The sequence below is a fragment of the Helicoverpa armigera genome, chromosome 16 (assembly GCF_030705265.1).
Source record: "Helicoverpa armigera isolate CAAS_96S chromosome 16, ASM3070526v1, whole genome shotgun sequence".
NCBI lineage: Eukaryota > Metazoa > Arthropoda > Insecta > Lepidoptera > Noctuidae > Helicoverpa > Helicoverpa armigera.
In genome coordinates, this window is record NC_087135.1 from 9,659,803 (window position 1) to 9,678,610 (window position 18,808).

The 18,808-nt window shown below is 35.2% G+C and overlaps 1 protein-coding gene and 1 long non-coding RNA gene across 2 annotated transcripts; one reads left to right on the plus strand and one right to left on the minus strand.

The window, feature by feature from the left end:
• Positions 1 to 92: 92 nt before the first annotated feature.
• LOC110372139 (endothelin-converting enzyme 2) lies at positions 93 to 14,849 on the minus strand. The gene is made up of 15 exons (XM_049844350.2): positions 14,660 to 14,849; positions 9,890 to 9,986; positions 9,551 to 9,645; positions 8,210 to 8,331; positions 7,615 to 7,798; positions 7,019 to 7,280; positions 6,494 to 6,779; positions 5,574 to 5,879; positions 5,105 to 5,299; positions 4,469 to 4,805; positions 4,213 to 4,261; positions 4,074 to 4,141; positions 3,693 to 3,823; positions 1,375 to 1,539; positions 93 to 1,029 (listed from the first exon to the last, which is right to left on the minus strand). The coding sequence occupies exons 1-15, from the start codon at positions 14,709 to 14,711 to the stop codon at positions 856 to 858; spliced, it is 2,523 nt and encodes an 840-aa protein (XP_049700307.2). The 5' UTR covers positions 14,712 to 14,849; the 3' UTR covers positions 93 to 855.
• A 1,201-nt stretch (positions 14,850 to 16,050) lies between these two features.
• Positions 16,051 to 16,942, plus strand: LOC135117955 (uncharacterized). The gene is made up of 2 exons (XR_010277275.1): positions 16,051 to 16,657; positions 16,807 to 16,942. It is a non-coding gene; the product is annotated as an uncharacterized LOC135117955 (long non-coding RNA).
• Positions 16,943 to 18,808: the final 1,866 nt, after the last annotated feature.

An 18,808-nucleotide genomic window follows, 5' to 3' on the forward strand; every position in this document is an offset into this window, starting at 1 on the left:
TCAGATATTTAATGTAATAAAATCACAAAGTCGTTGTCAAAGACAACAGTTTGAGAACAGTTTGAGAAAACACACAAATGATTGGAGAAATATTAAAGTGCAAAAACGCTGATCAGTCCACAATTTGTGCGATAGAAGTTTTCGTTGTCTTATTAAATTAAACTTATGATAACACACACAAACTAGGCGTATAAAATACTAAACTAAGTCTATCTTTAAAATCTATGGCACACACATTTCACAATACATTACAGCTTATCACTAATTCAATTACATTTAGGGGAACTCTAAATGTATTTACACTAATTTTGCTACAAAGTCTATTTACTCAATAAGCTTTCCCCAATTTCAAGCAAATTACGAGTAGAATCTTGTATATTGTATTTTTGAAGGCCAATGTACAAGGCACATGTGTTTAATGTTATCACTCTCAGTTTTAACACAACTGTAAAATAAATCAATATATCTAACCCTTCCTGGCAGTTTGGTAAAAGCATTCCGCTATCTGCTTCTTTGCTATTGCATTGATTAAAATCATAGTCACATGTTTGCTGATCTTAAACTGAGCTTGTCATAAGGCATTTAGAGATCTACTAAACTACCAGCTGGTGTTTTTAAATAAATCGGTGATACAGTGAAAAAGAAACAAGTAAAAAAATTTTGTCCACAAAAACTAGCCTCAACTCTCCAAAATCTTTATTTCTTTATCTTTCACCACGACTAAGGTAGGTCCCAATCTCTAAAATATAGCGTATATTTACCTCTGTTGGATTATCTTTGAGGCTACAACTCTTGACAAATAAATTATGTTCCTCATTTTGAATTTACCTCTATAACAGAAGATAGGTGTACCTTCTAAAATATAATGCATCGTTTGCTGGGGTTCATTTTAGAGCCGGGCGGGCAGTCCCACGCTCGCGCGAACTCCGCGCTGTTCTGCAGCGCGCCGCGAGCGCGGAACTGTTGCGGGGAGTGCTCGTCTTCTAAGTCTGCCTTCAGAGAGTCCCGCGTTGATACGCCACACCAGAGCTACGGGATATTGAGGAAATGTCAGGGCTTGTTAAAATATGTCTATAATCAAGTTATTTTAGCAAAAACTTGATATTATTAAAAATTTGACCAATCTGACTCATCTCTCTCTTGCCATATTTGCGTAGATTACTAACATTTACTCTCTTCTAGTTCCTGTCCTTTTTCAGCCTATCAATCCATTTTTACATGGTCTACCTCTTCTTCTCTATCCATCTACATTCATACTTAACTCACTCTACTCTTTGCATATGGTGATTATGTGCAAAATGGTAAGGTGAGATAGATTGAGTACCTACATAAAATTGGTATCCAAGTTTAACCTGATAAGGTATAGCGACTTACATTTCCATAAGACAAGAAGAACAGTTGTTCAGGCGTCAACTTCTCAAAGCCCGGTAGCTTGGGCTCGGGTCCGCGTCTCTTGAGGTGATGCTTGAGCGCCGCGAGAGCTTCTCTCAAGCCTCCGTTGTCTGCTATGTTCTCTCCTAAAGTTTGTTTGCCGTCTATCTGTTGAAATGAGGCGAAGTTTATCTTAGTTTGTACACTCTTTTGCAAAAAAAGCGGGCACCTATGCGAAATCTTGGTTTTATAGACTTTAGGTATGTTTCAAATGGTTTTAATGATTGGAATATGTTCCTAGCATCAAAAGGGGTAGCCCAGTATGCTTAAGAGTGTATTCTAAATTTGAATTTCGGAGAATTGCTAAGAAAGTGGTAAAACCCTGTCCTAGACCAATACTTAGAAGAAAGTTTGTTGGTGTTTCGAAAATTTTTTGATGTGATTTTCAGAAAACTGATAATGCAGTTTTAATAAGTGATTGTTATACCCTTCTGTCACATCAAAACATTTTTGAAAAACTATGCACATTTGGTAAAATTTTCGCCCATACCAAATGGTCCATACTGATGATTGATCTCAATGTTACGAGTTTCGATATTTTTGAGTAAACCGTTTTACTGTTTTGATATTGTACTCGAGTGTTTTAAAATATCCCTTTCTTATCATTAAACATGATTGAGAGGTGTATCAGTACTTTGGGCTGCGACAAATCCTATTTTAAGTTTGGAGTACCGATCACGACTCGTCTCCTATCAGACTTTGACATTTTGAAAAAATCTTTACAGAATGCAAAATACAGAAATTATCGCGTAGACTATGAACACGAGACTTTAAGGTTTCATAATCACTCATTTTTATCCAAGGTCGACTCTTGGGAAACTCCGTAGACCTCTGAACTTCTATGAGTCTGAGCGTTCAAATAGCGGGTTTACATTCCACCTACATTTTATTAAATAAACCTGTCTGCACTGAGGTTTTCTGGTATTTACAGCACTGTCCAGCCTAAATCATAACAATATTGGGCTACCTGATAATTTCTGAAGAAACATACGTATGACCAATAATTTTGAATGTATGAGTCACTTTCAGCAAAATGATCGTTCAATGAATCGACACCTATGGAGTTATCGAGAGCTTCAACGCGGCAGTAATTTAACTTTTTGAATAGCTTTAACCCTTCTCATTATTTTTCATATTGTTATTTTTGCATTTATGACCAAATTTGGTATTTTTTAAATGTCAAAGTCTAATAGGAGACGAGTCGTGATCGGTACTCCAAACTTAAAATAGGATTTGTCGCAGCCCAAAGTACTGATACACCTCTCAATCATGTTTAATGATAAGAAAGGGATATTTTAAAACACTCGAGTACAATATCAAAACAGTAAAACGGTTTACTCAAAAATATCGAAACTCGTAACATTGAGATCAATCATCAGTATGGACCATTTGGTATGGGCGAAAATGTTACCAAATGTGCATAGTTTTTCAAAAATGTTTTGATGTGACAGAAGGGTATAACAATCACTTATTAAAACTGAATTATCAGTTTTCTGAAAATCACATCAAAAAATTTTTGAAACACCAACAAACTTTCTTCTAAGTATTGGTCTAAGACAAGGTTTTACCACTTTCTTAGCAATTCTCCGAAATTCAAATTTAGAATACACTCTTAAGCATACTGGGCTACCCCTTTTGATGCTAGGAAAATATTCCAATCATTAAAACCATTTGAAACATACCTAAAGTCCATAAAACCAAAATTTCGCATAGGTGCCCGCTTTTTTTGCAAAAGAGTTTATTTAGTGAGTTAATGTAAGATAATTTTGATTGGTAGCATGAGAATCAACAGTGACTTCAAGATACAGCCTAGAGGTAAACCTAAACTTGAGATTAAACACATTATGTCCATGTCCATATGCAAACTGAACCCCCTACCCCGCATGAGATATACAAATTAACCCTCCCACACTCAAAGTTTCTTAGTCACTATTTTTCCACTTGCAGCTTTTGATACAATCTTAGGCGTCGTCCTAATTGGCAGCGATCGCACGATGGCGCGATGCGATTTTCATCTCACGATCTCACTATCTCACTTGTGAGGTTCAAATAGGACACTCTGATGAAATCTGTATGTTTGAACTCATCGAACGACGAGAACGTATCGTGTCATCGTACAATCGCTGTCAATTAGGACGACGTCTTAGATGAAAAACGCATCACGCCATCGTGCGATCGCTGCCAATTAGGACGACGCCTTAGGTAGACTATATGATGGAGTGATAAAAAAACTATATGAGCCCTGTAATATGTTAACTTACATGATCATCCAACTCCGGCACGTAGTACGAGGAGTACTGGTCGACGAAGCACTGCGTCATGTTGACGAACGAGTCGATCGTGCTGTTCGACCACCAGGGGAGCATGTTGCCGTTCTTGTCGAATTGACGGCCTTTAGAAGTAAAATTATAAGTTTTAAGAAAGAATATTACTTATCACGACAAAAGTTCTGGTAGTCTTGAAATAATTACGTTGATTTTTTTAGGTATGCAATAGACCAGTACCATTGGAGTAAAGAACGGATGATGTAAAAGTAAATTAACGGAGTAACAAAGTGAAGATTTAACTTAACTCATTAAAATGCTTAAATATGCAAAACAACGAAAATTAAAGGACGTAAGGAAGTCAAAAATATGTATTACCAAAGTTATCGAATCCGTGTGTGATTTCGTGCCCCAAAACCGTTCCCAAGGACCCGTAGTTAAGTGAGCTGAATAAAACACAAAATATTAGGAATAGATTCAAAGTATCAATTTAGAAGAAAATAATAATGATACTTACTCGAGTCCTAAATCATAGAAGGGATGTTGTAACATCACCATAGGGACAGCTATAGGAAACATTTTAGTATTAAATACAGTTAGTCTACTTGAAGCTAATCCAGTAGATCACGCTACAATTCTAAAATTATCTACTGTTATCATCTCAAACAATAAAATTATCCTTAAGTTAGACACCCACAACAAGTAAATATGTATAATAAGTAAGTAGTTTAATACATAATTGATACACAAAACGACACATTTTCTATACTCACTAATAGTATTTTCTTGAAACGTATGATACGCATTAACTTCAGTAGGATCAGTGGCCCAAGAGAAATTGTTCACTCCTCGAAACCTATTCAGTACATTTCTAGTCTTCACTTGATTTACATTGATGAGATTTTCCAAATGCTTTTCACTATCAATTTCTATTCCTTCATAATATTCGTCTAGTTTTCCTTCCTCTAGCAGCCAGTCTGGGAATCCTATAAGAGACTTCATTTCGATAATTTTCTGGTACGTCGCTATTTTCGTGTTGTCATCCATCCAACGCGCTTGTCCGACCAAGTGTGCTAAAGAATCCTTTAGTTCTTCGATCATTGTTATAACCTGGAAGTGAGAGTTTTATTAAAATGGCACGTTATGTTTTTTTCTTGATTTGATTTTTTTGATTGATGTGTGTATTTATGTATTTCCAGAACACTTAGATTAAAATTTGACATTTCAAGATCTTTTTAACATGGCATGCCCTTCTGATACTACAGTCTTACAGTCTCTTGCAGGTATTGAGTCAAAGCTATCACAAATGTGCCCGAAATAATTTAATTGACAATTGATTCCCATAACATTGTATTTTCTTCTGCTTCAAATAAAGAATAATTATAAGAAAAATTTCGCATTTTACTTACCTTAGGCTTAGTAACATTAATGAAGTGTCGATCAGCAATCCCATAAGACACCGCCATGCCCATCATATCGTTGACAGCATTAGCGCAGTGCAGCGACCGCGGCGGCGCGGAGTCGTCCGCGTGGCTCTGCTCGTACGCGCGCTGGAACAGGTTGCGGAGCTCCGTCGTTGTGTGTACTGACATTACTTCTACTACCTGTAGTTGTAGAAAAGATTTTGTTAGGCTTTTTGAAGACTTCTGTATATATTATTTTAACGAAGTTTTCATCACCATCACCATCTTCATTAACACCAGGAAAATATGAACCTCTGTCACAAAGCTTTCCCCTAACTAGAGAGTTATACTTTTCCGGACTTGAGTTTCTTGCATCGATTTTTTGTCTAAACATTTACATAACACTAACTTTTTCATACCTCGTTCTTAAAAGTTTTTTTAGAGACACTTTAAAAGTGATGGAATATATACCAACCTTAACCCAAATATAAAGCTCCAGTACAACAGGCGGTGTCTTCGATACATAAGCAGCCATCAAAGACATGTACCTCAAATCTGGCTCAGATACCAATATCTTATCAGTTTCAAAGTCCAGTACAGTATTGCTGATATTGAACAATCCTTCTAAATACTTCTTCCATATAGGAGAAGCTGTACCGTTGTTGCTTTCAACAATTGCATCAGTATGTGCCTGTATTTCATCGACAGTGTAATCAGGTATGATCAGATAGCCAGCATCATCTGAACTTTCAAGTTCTGATGTAGAGTTGTCTGTTTCTAGCTGAAAATATTTTAAAAGTCTGTGAGAAATATAGTTTGATTCCAAGTTATGAAAGGTGTCTTTTGACGTTCTTCTAACGATAAATCTGTTCTCGTTAATCAAAAGTCCAAAGCTCGTATGAGCTTAAGAGGTAGGAATAAAAAACTTTGATAATTATGAAGAGATCAAAACATTGAACAGAAAAATAAAATATCTTAGAGACAACTAGCCCGTCACTAAAAATTCCATTATCTTTCGTAGCAGTAGGACAGTGTTATTCACGTTAATACATACTTTATTAGTAGATCTATATAACGTGATAATCATGAAAGTAATTTCTTGTCATCGATTATTCTATAACACGTGAAACGTGTCACACGCGAATATTGAATTTATGATAAAACAGTACGTATTTTTTATAATTATACGGTTTTGCTATATCACCATTATCTATTCAATTTATCGTTATTTTTATATCAGCATGAGATTCATTTTTATAAAGTTCACAATTGAAATAATACTAGTATTTATGGTAAACCATGTTACACCATAATATAAAATTGCAATCCATTTTCATTTTGCAACTTTTAGAAATAATAAAGTCAATGACAACGCCTTGAAATTATAGTACTTACATCGTATAAATCCCTGTTCGTTTCAAAATATTCATTTGCAGCCAATATAACATTCTGATCTAATTCTATTTCAGTTAATTTAGAACTTTTCAATCCATCTGCTTCTAACACGAACAGTTTCATAAGTTCTGCATAAAATATCTTTAGTACTTCTGCTACTTTCTCGTCTTCTTCGTCAGATTTACTGCTTTTGTGTTCCATCTTTGATAAAAAGTCGGTTGCTTCCTTTATATAACTTTTTATGTCGTTGAAATGTCTTCTGTGGCGTTTTCTTTCGGTATGTGTACTGAAACATAAATCAAGTTTATATTTAATAGATTTGTTACCCTCTTAATATCATCTCATACTCCTTTTTTATCTCTCACTATTCGTGACTGTATCACGTCTCAATTCCTACCATTATTTAATTAGTACCTCATCATTCACTACCTTTTATTTTACCAAATATCTTCAATGTTCTTTATTTTTTTACAATACATTTACTTAATTATCAAATAGCTTTCTGGAAATACTGTACTTTCTTACCTCGGAAACGGATTAGTAGTTTCAGGAGATCCCATAATCAGTCTATAAACCGAAGAATTCTTGGGGTCCGTATAGATATCGAATCCTATGAGTACATCCATACCTATTTGTGTTTTCACCTTAATGACTGTGTCTAACCAGTCGAAGGTATATGCTGAGTAGTCGAAATCCTCTGTCACGTTTATGAATGTTGGGAATGGAGGGAGACCTAGTGATTCTAAGATGGTGATCACTGGTTTAAGTCCTCGTTTGTCTAGTACTTCTGTAAGTGATGATAAAGAATTGGTTCTTAGTAGTATTACATTATTTAGTTCTCAAAAAGTGTAATCTGATTTAGAATCACTCAAAAGGCTTCTTTGTCAGTAAAAAAAAGTAAACTTTGTTTTCGAGATGGGAGATAGAAAGTTCCGTATAGGTAACCTTAACTCTACGGTGCTATTACGAAACTTTTAGTGATATTATGAACAACCAAACATATTTTTTAACCAATCCAAAAAAGGATGTTCTTATATCTTCTGCAGTTTTCTATATATGTAAAATTAAGCTTTCGTAAGTATCATGCAAGATGAATTTGAAGTAATTTATCTTATACTTACTGGTATTCATACACGCCCTATACATATCCTTAGCCTGCAGCACAGGTTTGGGCTGATGACTACTATTCCTGTTGAGGAAGTCCCTCACTATGCTATACACCTTGGTTTGCTTGTCTCGGAACCAGTCGTAAGACCGATAGGCGTCCGGCCGTGGATGATCGGAACCCCAGTTACCGCAAACGAACTGAAGAAATAAGGAATTGTGACTATTTTTGGTTTGTGACGTGCAGTTAAATTTAAGTAAATTGGCTTGTTTGTAATTGTTTAATGTTCGTTTCTTTGATGAGCTAGTTCTAAGGCAATTAACTATTCTGGACTGGTACAATAACCCGTAGATTAATTGATCATTTATCTAATGCTGTTGCCGTTTATGTTGACGACCTATTTTCAAGATCGGAATGTGTTCAAAACCTAACTTTGAATCGAATATTAAGTACTTTTATAACAAGAAACATGGAAATATGCAATATATAATTAAAATAGTAGGTTTAAAATAGTAGGTGTAAAAGTTGTAAAAGATTTGAAAGCTCTTTGCGAGAGGAGGTTTGTGCCCAGCAGTGTGACGTAAAAAGGCTGATAATGATATAAAAGTTACCTGATAGAAGTTCTCGCAAGGGTCCGCGTTGAGGTCCATGGACATCGCAAGGTTGGCGGCGGAGCGCAGGCATTCTCTACTCCTGCATGTACGTTCTGGCTTCCTATGTATTGCTAATGCATCTAAAATTATAAAGTTAGAATAAAGTCAGCATGTAATTTAAAATTGCCTCTAGACGATTGTCGGTGACGACGGCATTTCACACATGTAAGATCAGCTACGTAGGAAATAGTGTAGCCACAGGTGCACTCCCTATTAATTCACTCTTATAGCCCAATGGGATAGGAATCCGGCAAGATTGTAGAAGGATCATGAATATAAAATCTTCCATCTTGAAAACCAGTCTTAATTCGGTTGTCAAACGTGTGAATTAAAACAAAAAATATATGAAAAAATGTCTCGTTCTATTAGCAGGTATGCAAAATTGTATGTTTAAAAGAAAAGGGTCTAAGTAAGCTCAAAATAACCTACATTAATGCCTCATATATCACAGTTTCTTCAACAAAACTGGATTATTAGTACAAAATATGCAGAGTACAAATTCTAGTAGTCAACTATTTCTAGACATTATCAAGCGTATGCTTGAGGTTTTTGCGCATTTAATTTACATATAAAGGTAGTTTGAATGATTTGCAAAATGCACCAAATGCCTGCTGCTTATATAAGACTAGATGTTTTAACTTTATAAATATTATAATATTCTGAATGACGAGTAAGCATGAAATGGCACGCAAGAGAGACTTATATTGTTCCTAGGAGGCCAGTTCCTTAGAAATCTACGTAGGTAGTTTGTAATATTGGCCGATTGAGCTAAATTTTCATTAGCTTGAGACAAAATTCAAATATGCACTAGAGAAATGAAGGGTCCGAAATGACTTTGTATAATATACTTAATCGGTTGTAGCCCTTTCGACGTTGTATAATTTAAATTCCATAGCTGCAATACCTACTTACTCAAAAATCAGAAATTTTACAGCTACAAAATGGACAGTAAACAGTTGTGCAGAAAAACCTTGAAAATTGCATAATTTAAAAGATAATTTATTATGAAAAATGAAAGATTATTCACCAGTTAAATAGCAGGTAAGTAGTCTGTAAGTACCTGAGCATTTTTACGGCCTAGACTATGATTAGCATTTACGTCTATTTAATGAAGGTAGTACTAGGTATCTACTAAATGGATGCATCCGTTTTGCAGCACATGGATGACGCTCGTATTGTAGTCAGTTCAGTACTTTGATGTCCTTGGCAATGGTACAATACAAACAATAGTTTTAGAAATTTACGTTTGATTAAAAGGTCGCATTTCCAAAAATCGTAATAAGTTAGAAAGATACTTACATAAAATAGAAATAATTATAAAAGCTAGTAGTAATAAGATAAATATTATTATAATGACTAGAAATGGTATTCTTTTCTTGTATTTTCTTCTGAACCTGAAAACAAATAATCTCAGTGAATGAAAATGTAATCGCATTTGATAAGTTCGGCTGTATGTTTTTTCTTTTATGAATTAAATATTATTTTCGAAAAAGTTTTGCTTTCAAGAATTAACAGCTTTTGCACACTAGCCACTAGTCCAATTCAATCTAGCGAGTCATTAGTACATATGTTCATCCATATTTTAAATGTTATGTACCTAGATAGTAAACTATTCTATTATTATTAATATAAACTGACCTGGATGTTCTGGATCCGACTGCTATTAAATATCCTGATTCTCTCAAATCATTGCCGTTTTTCAGAGGAGGGGTGTTTGGCTTGGCACTGCCGGCACCTGCGAAGCAATCAAACATTAAGTTTGAAAATCAATGAAATACCACTTATAAGTCCGCATTTATTTAATTCTTCTGGGTGTATATTTGAAAAGGAATCATAATTAAAAGATAAAACAATGCGATGTTAACAATGATTCTGAACACAATGCGACCTACATATTTATTGTGAAAATCTTTACCTACAAAAATGTCTGCAGACCATATAAATATTCGATGGGATTCGGTATCCAACAAAGTAATAAACATCTCTGCGTATCACCCACAATTATACAAAAAGATGAAAAACACTAAATAACAACCGTTGTTAGCGCATAGTTACACAAGACTGATCTCACAAGTCGACAGTTTTCATAATTAACGCAATTCTATAGCGCAGTCGGCGACTGCTATAATATTATCTACTGAAATATGTACAGTAAATGGGAACTATCAAAGTCATAGTCATGTGTTATAGTGTATTTCAATGATTATTATTTATGCATTTACACATATGGAGTTCTATATATGTATATTTTAATAGCCACAGTGCAATATATATAGGCGGGAATGTTAGGTTTCAGTCTTTATTCTTCCTAATAATACACGTTATAATCACTCACCTTTGCTTCTTTACAACTCTGACAGAATAATTTAATTTGTTATTACATAAGTAACTGTTGTTATTTATATAAACTTTAATAAAACAAAACCAAAACATATAGCATAACTACGATAGAAATAATTATTCGATATCTTGCAAAAATAAAACAAGAATTGAACGATTGTAATGATGAAGTTCCAAATCTAAATAAATAAAAAACCATAGACGCACCGCACTCTGAAAATATTCAGCCAGTATTTTTTTAAAGCCTTTTAGCCCTTTATAGTAGCTACTCCAAACACAAATTTTGAAATAAATTATTTTTAATTAATGATAATAATATCAAAGATGAAAATATAAAGTATCTGATTAGTTATAAGAATATTTATTTCCCAAAAGTAGTTTGTCACAACTTTATAAATTAATCATGATATTCGCGGTATTTTGAATCGATATTTGAAACTGGTGCGTTCCATTTCTGTACAAATGGCATTGTAAGAAAAATATAATTCTGTACTTTTTATTTTTTTATGGCCTCAGGATAATTTTCTCTTAGAAAAGTGGCCAGTGTTTTATTGTTATTAATTATGGTAATCTCTGACGATAATTAAAAATATAGCTTTGTTGCGGTTATTTTTAAATGTTGTTTTGTTAGAATCATAAAATAAAATGATTATAGAATTAGCATATTGAAATAATAATAATCATGAAGGAGGTCGAGGCCGATTTCAGCCACGGCAGCGGTTCTCATGTAAGGAGATCAGCGGGAGTATCAATCACCGACATACAGACTTCTTTGTGAAAGTTTCTAAAACCACAAAGCGATTTTGGGAATCGAACCCTAGACCTCATGCACAGCAGTCGCGATTGCGACCACTAGACCAACGAGACAATTAGCATAAATGTATATTTTTTACCTTTGATAGGCTCTATACACCACCGGACATATGAATTTAATCTAATACTTAGGGGAAAGTGGTTACCCTTCGTACGCTTTTTAGATTTTATTTTTTTAATTTATGATTAATAATCGAATTTATCTAGTTTATAGACGTAAGCATAACAAATATATTGTAGTTTGTTACCAAAAAGTCCGACACTATTATGTCAAAAGGTTATAGAGTTATAGTCATTTTTCTACGATAAGATATTTGTACGAACTTGCCCCATGTACGGGGTACGTTCGTACAATAGGTGGGGTACTTTCATACGCATGGGGTAGATTCATACAGGGTAATTAAAAAGCCTATTAAAGTCGTTAAATTTTTATTAATTATTATAAAAAATATGTATTTCTCAAAGAACGAACTTAATAATATTTGACTTGACTCAAAGTCGATAAATCTTTCTTTAGAAAAATAACAAAACATTAAATCATTCATCCTTAGTTTACTTATTGATAATTCGTAGGCAAGTTTGCGAATTTGTACTGTTGTTAGCCCATAATGCATTTTGCAGCAATTAATAATGTAATCATTTAAGCGTGTCTCTTCTTCCAAGGAGAAGACTTGTAGACTCGTGAACTTAGAATGCAATGTTCGTGAGGGTCCATCGCTGTTAGAGCCTTCTTTGAATTTCTTGACTCTGCTTTCCAACGTCGAGGTCTTGATGTTATACTAGCTTCCGCCAGCGGCTTCGCCGGCGTGGTGTGTTGATAAAAAGCCTATGTGTTAATCCAGGGTATCACCTATCTACATACCAAATTTCAATCAAATCGGTCCAGCCATTTTTGCGTGATTGAATAACAAACATACATCCATACATTCTCACAAACTTTCACATATAAACATATATTTCATTTTGTTAGAAGAACAATACTTTATAAAAGGAAAGACATGTAATTGTGCTTTTTGCCTGGTATTTTAAAAGTTTACCATATTTTATTTCATAAAAATGTACTATTGATATTGTGGTGGTTAATAAAATCTGAAGGAGAGCGTTCATATGCGTACGAATGTGCCCCCTGTTTGGTTGTACGAAAGCACCCCCACACCTTGCACAAAATTAAAGTACAACTTTATACAAATTCTTATTTAGTTTGAGAAATATAACAATTAAAGCTCAAAATAAACAATATTAACATTAATTAATCATCACCATATTGTCAAAAACATAACAATTCTACTAACAATTGCGAATTACACCTAAGGAAAAAATTCACTCACAGCGCGCGAAAACACATTACGTCTTATCAGCCGATACACCGTGGTGCGACTGCCGCGCCACTCCGCTAACAATATGGTGGCCGGTATGTCTATGCACACAAGCAAAGGCGTGTTTGTGTGCCGTTTAGTTTTTCTGCTATACTTACTGTACGAATGTGCCCCACGTACGAATGGTGACCACTTTCCCCTATGCATATTGTAGGCACATTAAGGCATACCTTGGAAGCTTGCTTGAAGTTTTGTACAAAAATATGCTTTGCTTAAATTATTCATAGGGTCAAGTACGTTGAACATAGGAATTAGATAACATCTTTTCGGCTCGGTATTAAAAGGAGATGGCCAAAAAAAAACCCAGAATCGACAGGAACTTCATATGTATGATTGGATTCAGTATAATTTGTGGATTTTAAAAAGTATTTCAAATCATCTAAAAACCATGGGGTTCTCTTTTTATAACGCTTTTTCGATCAAGATTTTAGTTCACAAAAAAGTTTACTTTTACTATTTGATGTTCGTTAGAAGTTGAATGCAGACTCGTGATTGGACCGTTTTGCATTGCTAAGTCATTTGTTATATTTGACAATGTCACATGGCGCCATTTTCAAAGACAATTTCTCCAAAAACATTTCATAACCATTTGTGAAGGTTGCATGTAACTGCGAAACCTCTCCAAGTAGGTAAGGTCGGTGCTTAATCGTATCTGGAGTGGTTAAATACAAGACCTTTTAATCTCCAGGCAAACTCTGTAACTATGGGGATTTTACCATTGGCTTGTATAATGTTAGTGTACCTTGTTTTTTATGCGCCTTGATGTCAATAATCTTATAAATCAACATAAATTCAACAGAACTTATTTTTGTGAAAATATGATATAGCTCCTATACCCCATGGATTTCAGGCAGGATTTTTTGGCACCATCAAAGGTCAATAATAATGAACCCATTGGTACCCATTTCTGTCGATTCTGGGTTTTTTTTCTATGAAAATTTGGCCATCTCCTTTACTGTATTAACATTTACTGTAGCTGGAACGAAAGCTATGTGAGCGAAGAATGCCTATTGTCTTAAGAATTTTAAAAATATTACATGCCTAATGTTTATGTGAACGGAGTATGTAATGTATTTTCAAAAAAATCACGAAATATTGAAACTATGGAAACTTATTTGCCTACCTATTTCTAGGTTTACCCACCCAACGAGATTTAATATCTTTTCGAAAAGTTATGAAAGTGTTTTTCTTTTTCAGTTTTTATGTAATTATAGTGTTACAATCTTTTAACATATTCAATCAATCTATTTACAAATTACTAAGTTATTATTTTATGTAAGTTGATTAAGAGGAAAGCCTCATGCCTTCATGTTACCTGTAACACTTCGAAAGAGTTTCACATATTGTTTGTTCTCATAGTCTGCGTAAGTTACTGACTACTAAGGATTATCTTACAGCAGGATAGCAATCCGACCGTAACCTATTTAGTACCGACCTTGTTACAAGTGTCAAATGTATGCTCACAGACACTGAATAATTATGTCCTTTCGTCTGCAGGCCATGAACTGGACCCACGACTTATTTTCAGTAACTCGTTTTTTTTATAAAGGTCTCAGTCCTCAGTCCTCAGTCCGAGTCTTAACTTAATAACTTTATATTACGCACTATAATAATTTGAATATTGGAGATATTGATATTTTACTAACACCTAAAAATATCTTTAATTGTTAATTTCCTTAAATTCAAAAAACGATAACAACTTATACATATTATCAGCTAAAAAGTTTGTTTCTTTAAACGGGCTAATTAATCTCAGAAACTCCTATAATTCAGAGCGGATTTGAAAAACTATTACCTATAGATAGCCGTTTATCGAAAAAGTGGAGTCCCCATGAAACGAGGGTGAAACCATTAGGAGAAACTAGTAAAATATACTTACGAGTAACTGTTGGTCCCATAACATCACCCTCTTCTCCCGACCATGCGTTCATTTTCAAAACTTTATCTTTTCATAACATAAACTCACAAGTTTCATTGTCGACTTTCAACCTTATACTTCACTATTTTAAGGCACATTTTACTTTGTCCACGTCTTCTAACACCACCGCTATTTATTATTCTAAATTCAAACGTTTAAAAACTCGATAAACTCTACCGAAAAAAAAAGAAACGATACTTTTTCTTAACCGTTTAATTTCGCATACATTGCGTGTTATGCACTATAGATACTCAAACTTTGAAACAAAGTCGTCAATGTATAAAGATTAACGTGAAATATTCGTAGAATTTGTGTAAGTTGGGCAACATCGCCTTGTCACGGCGTTTAGCTTACTGAAAGCGCTATGCTACTGAAACTGCTATGGTTGTACTGGGGTAACCACGCTTTGGGTTCATTGTAGGCCGGTGAAAATTGTATAGTTTTGTCTGTATTTGTAGGGTTAGATTTTAGGGTGAATATGTGATGACTTGATGAGTAAGTTTTTGTTCTGTGATCGTATTTTGTTTATGTCTCTGGGGTCTGCTATTCATGGACTGGATATTACTTTGTTAGTATATCTTACTGATCCAATATATTTTGTCAGCCTCATCAATTGTATGTAGCTATTGCATGTTTTCCCACAAGTAACTAAAATTATCGTTTAAAATCTCAAGAAATTGCATAGACGTTAAATAACTTCGACTATCGTCCATAAATATGTCGGAGATAGTCAATAGTACGGTCACTGAACGAGACGCAAGCGCGCCCTCTGGTGGCGTGTTCGGTGAAACAACAATTTGGCGCGCTTGGCGGAGTCGTGGCGGTCAGCGCGGCGTCCGCGGAGCGCAGTCTTAGTTCACTCTCGGTTCAGTCTTGGTCGAGTCTTCATTGAGTGTTCGTGGCGTTACTACCCTACGTCACGTCTAGTGTACCTAGTGTTATTGCCTAGCGTTGTAGATCCAAATATAAAGTGCCTAGTGAACCTAAAATTGTAACGGTTCTTCTAACCTAACAGACAGACATGTGTTGCTGGGGAGTTTGTTCCGCCACTTCTTCTTCCAAGCCAAAACACATAGGAAGTGGCGAAGGGCGGGCGTTTTGGGGGTTGTCTTTTGTTCTGACCAATTTGAATAAACGTTTGAGTTTTGAGTTTGTTAAAGTTTTGAGTTTGTTTGATTTATCTCTTTGCTCGATTACCCTACCTGATGTCGGACGATAGTGCCAGCCATCCTGATGGCGCCTCCGACAAATATATATTTTTTATATAATTATACCAATATGGGCAGGGAGCGAGTGTATTTTCCTGGCACCTATTGCTTACCTAAAGCTTCATGCCCGTTTTCACCAACAACCTCGTACCGTTTCCCTATCTAAAAGCTACTTTTAATAAGGACCCCTCCCAATTTGACACCTACCTAAATTCATTTTCACCACACTTGTACATGGATCCCTTAAGTAAGTGACAGATTACTAGTTCTACAAACGATAATGCAAAGTCGATATTTTATCGATAAAATGATTTTTCTGTACTTTTTAAGAAATAAACGTCTATCGAGTATATATTACTAAAGCCTGTGAGTTTTTGTTCTTGTGATGTTATTTTAATTTAACTTAAACTACATTACGCTATGTTTTATGCAATAAAACAGTAAAGAGGTTTTCTATAGGTGAATTTTTACCTATGTCATTCGCGCGTTTGTCAAATTGACTGATGTGTATGTGTACATAGAGTGAGGTTAATTTTGGGTTTATTATTGTTGAATAGATAAGTTTATTTTGGCAGAGAAGAGAAAACGAGGATAAACCTTTCTTGCAGAAGAAAAAGACAAGCTAGTGAAATTGCTGACGTCTCATAGAGACACAATATTAAACAAAAAACGGATGGGACCACGAACGAAGCCAAAAACAAAGCTTGGATCCAGTTACAAATAGTTTTAATGCGATAGGAACCGTTTACAGGTAAATGTGAATAATATCTGTGTATAATAATATAAGATATTGCCGTTCAACTGTGTTCTTTGTTTTACTGTCGACTTCATTGTATTTTTGTTCTCCATGAGTTGATGGATGTATGGGGTTAAAATTATACATTTATTATATTTATTTAGTTTCAGGTGGTGCGAGAAATTGGAAAGACGTGTAAAAACATGCTGCGCCCAGCCCACCTCAAATTGAATTGGTGCAGGAGGATGATGATAATGTTTGGTACATCATATGAGGACTAATATTAAAATATTTGTTTACTATCTTTGTTTTAATTTATATATTTTATTATGTTCAATATTAGCCTACTTCTTACCTCCAGAGGGTATCCCCTATCACCTAGGAGATAGGCTCCTCCATATTCACCATTTTCGAATCATTGGTATCTACTGCAGTTTTGGTATTTAAGGCCAATTCAAACCTGAGCGATATTCGCTGCCGCTGTGGGTAGAGGTAGATACCGCACGGGTTTCGCTCAGGTATTTAGTATCAAGTATAGTTACCGGCACGGATACCTATTGAGCTCTCGGCGGAAGAGTGGGGATCGCTTTGCGCACTGTACACAAGGCAATAAACCAATAAATGGCTTCTGCGCAGGTTAAGGTCAGGGCTCAATATCCGTGCCAATAACTATACCTACCGCGGCTAGAGCGACCTGAGCGATATTCACTGCCGCTGTGGGTAGAAGTACATACCGCGCGGCAGCAGCGGCATACGTCCCGAACATCAACAGTAATATTATCGCATACCTACTGGGTTTTCTCTGTCGCAGGTGGTAGCGAATACCGCTTAGGTCTGAACAGTCATATTACCGCATACCCACAGGGTTTTCTCTGCCGTAGACGGTAGCGAATACCGCTTAGGTCTGAATAGGCCTATAGATGTCCCGGCCACCGCGAAACTACATCAGTGATTACCAGATTTGCATCTGTTATGGTCTGTATATTTATGGACATGCAGGACTACCTATTTTTGAATAATTCAGCGACATCACGACCTAACAAGTGCATTCATAGCAAGTGATAACCTATAATCTATATCTATACTAATATTATAAAGAGGAAAATGTTTGTTTGTCTGGTTGTAATGGATAAACTCAAAAACTACTGGACCGATTTTAAATATTCTTTCACCATTAGAAAGCTATATCATCTGCGAGTAACATAGGCTATATTTTATCCCGGTGCGGGCAGTAGCTCCCACGGGACGCGGGTGAAACCGCGGGAAAACGGCTAGTCTTATAAAAAAGTCATGATCATCGTACTTATTTCTCAGTCATCTGCTCTTTCACGTAAGATAGGTACGTGGTCTTCTAATGATTATTATTTTACATATCCACAACCTCCACAGCTTCTAAACTTTCTAAAAGTTTACGTTTCATTTTTTTTTTGTATTTTTTTGCTTTTATAACATGGTATTTTTGGTGTTACATAACATATAAAGGTATATTTCACTATCCACGGTTCAAAATATGTTTGTATTCTGTAATGATAATGATAGGGGTTGTTTAAGCAGGCATCAATCGGGCCCCCAAGTTGAAGTCAAATTTTAAGGTTATAATTTGACACCTAGGCTTTGGTGAAAATGAAATTCTTATTAAGTGTTCCGTAAATGCTCTCTTAATTTAGGTATTCGTTGGTGAAAACGGGCATCAGTGAATACGGGCTATATTTTATTCAAGCATATCTATCACTTTTCAAATTATCCCACCACAACCACAAACTATAGCCACCCCACGCCACCCGGTTCACAGGACAGTGGTGATGCGCTCAACACGCGATCGCTAGTGATGCGACATCAAGTTATCGATAAAACGCCATCGTAAACTGTCGCGTTACCGCACGAGATTGTAGCTGTGTTTACCTTCTTGCTTCAGTTTTATTATTATTGTTTATTTTCATGCTTTCTTGGTATCAAGGTCGAGGGGTTGGAGTGGAGGAAGTGATTTTTTAAGGGTCATTTAAATGTTTTACGTAACTAGGTTAAGTTAGTGTGAACAAAGGTCATTGCTTCGTAGGATTCGTCTAGATGTCTTCTTTTAGTTGCGTTCGATAGTATTTTTCTTTTGATAGATATCGTAAATAAATATTACTTAACGTTCTTCAAAAAATGTTGTACCAGGAGCCT

Bases quoted from the DNA above. Each gene is read 5' to 3' on its own strand.
- LOC110372139 (XM_049844350.2), bottom strand. From the start codon at position 14,711: ATGAACGCATGGTCGGGAGAAGAGGGTGATGTTATGGGACCAACAGTT. The intron at 9,987-14,659 runs GTAAGTATATTT...ATTGCTTCGCAG, and splicing joins TATGGGACCAACAGTTACTC to GTGCCGGCAGTGCCAAGCCA. The intron at 4,142-4,212 runs GTAAGTATCATT...TGTTTTATTCAG, and splicing joins TTCTATGATTTAGGACTCGA to CTCACTTAACTACGGGTCCT.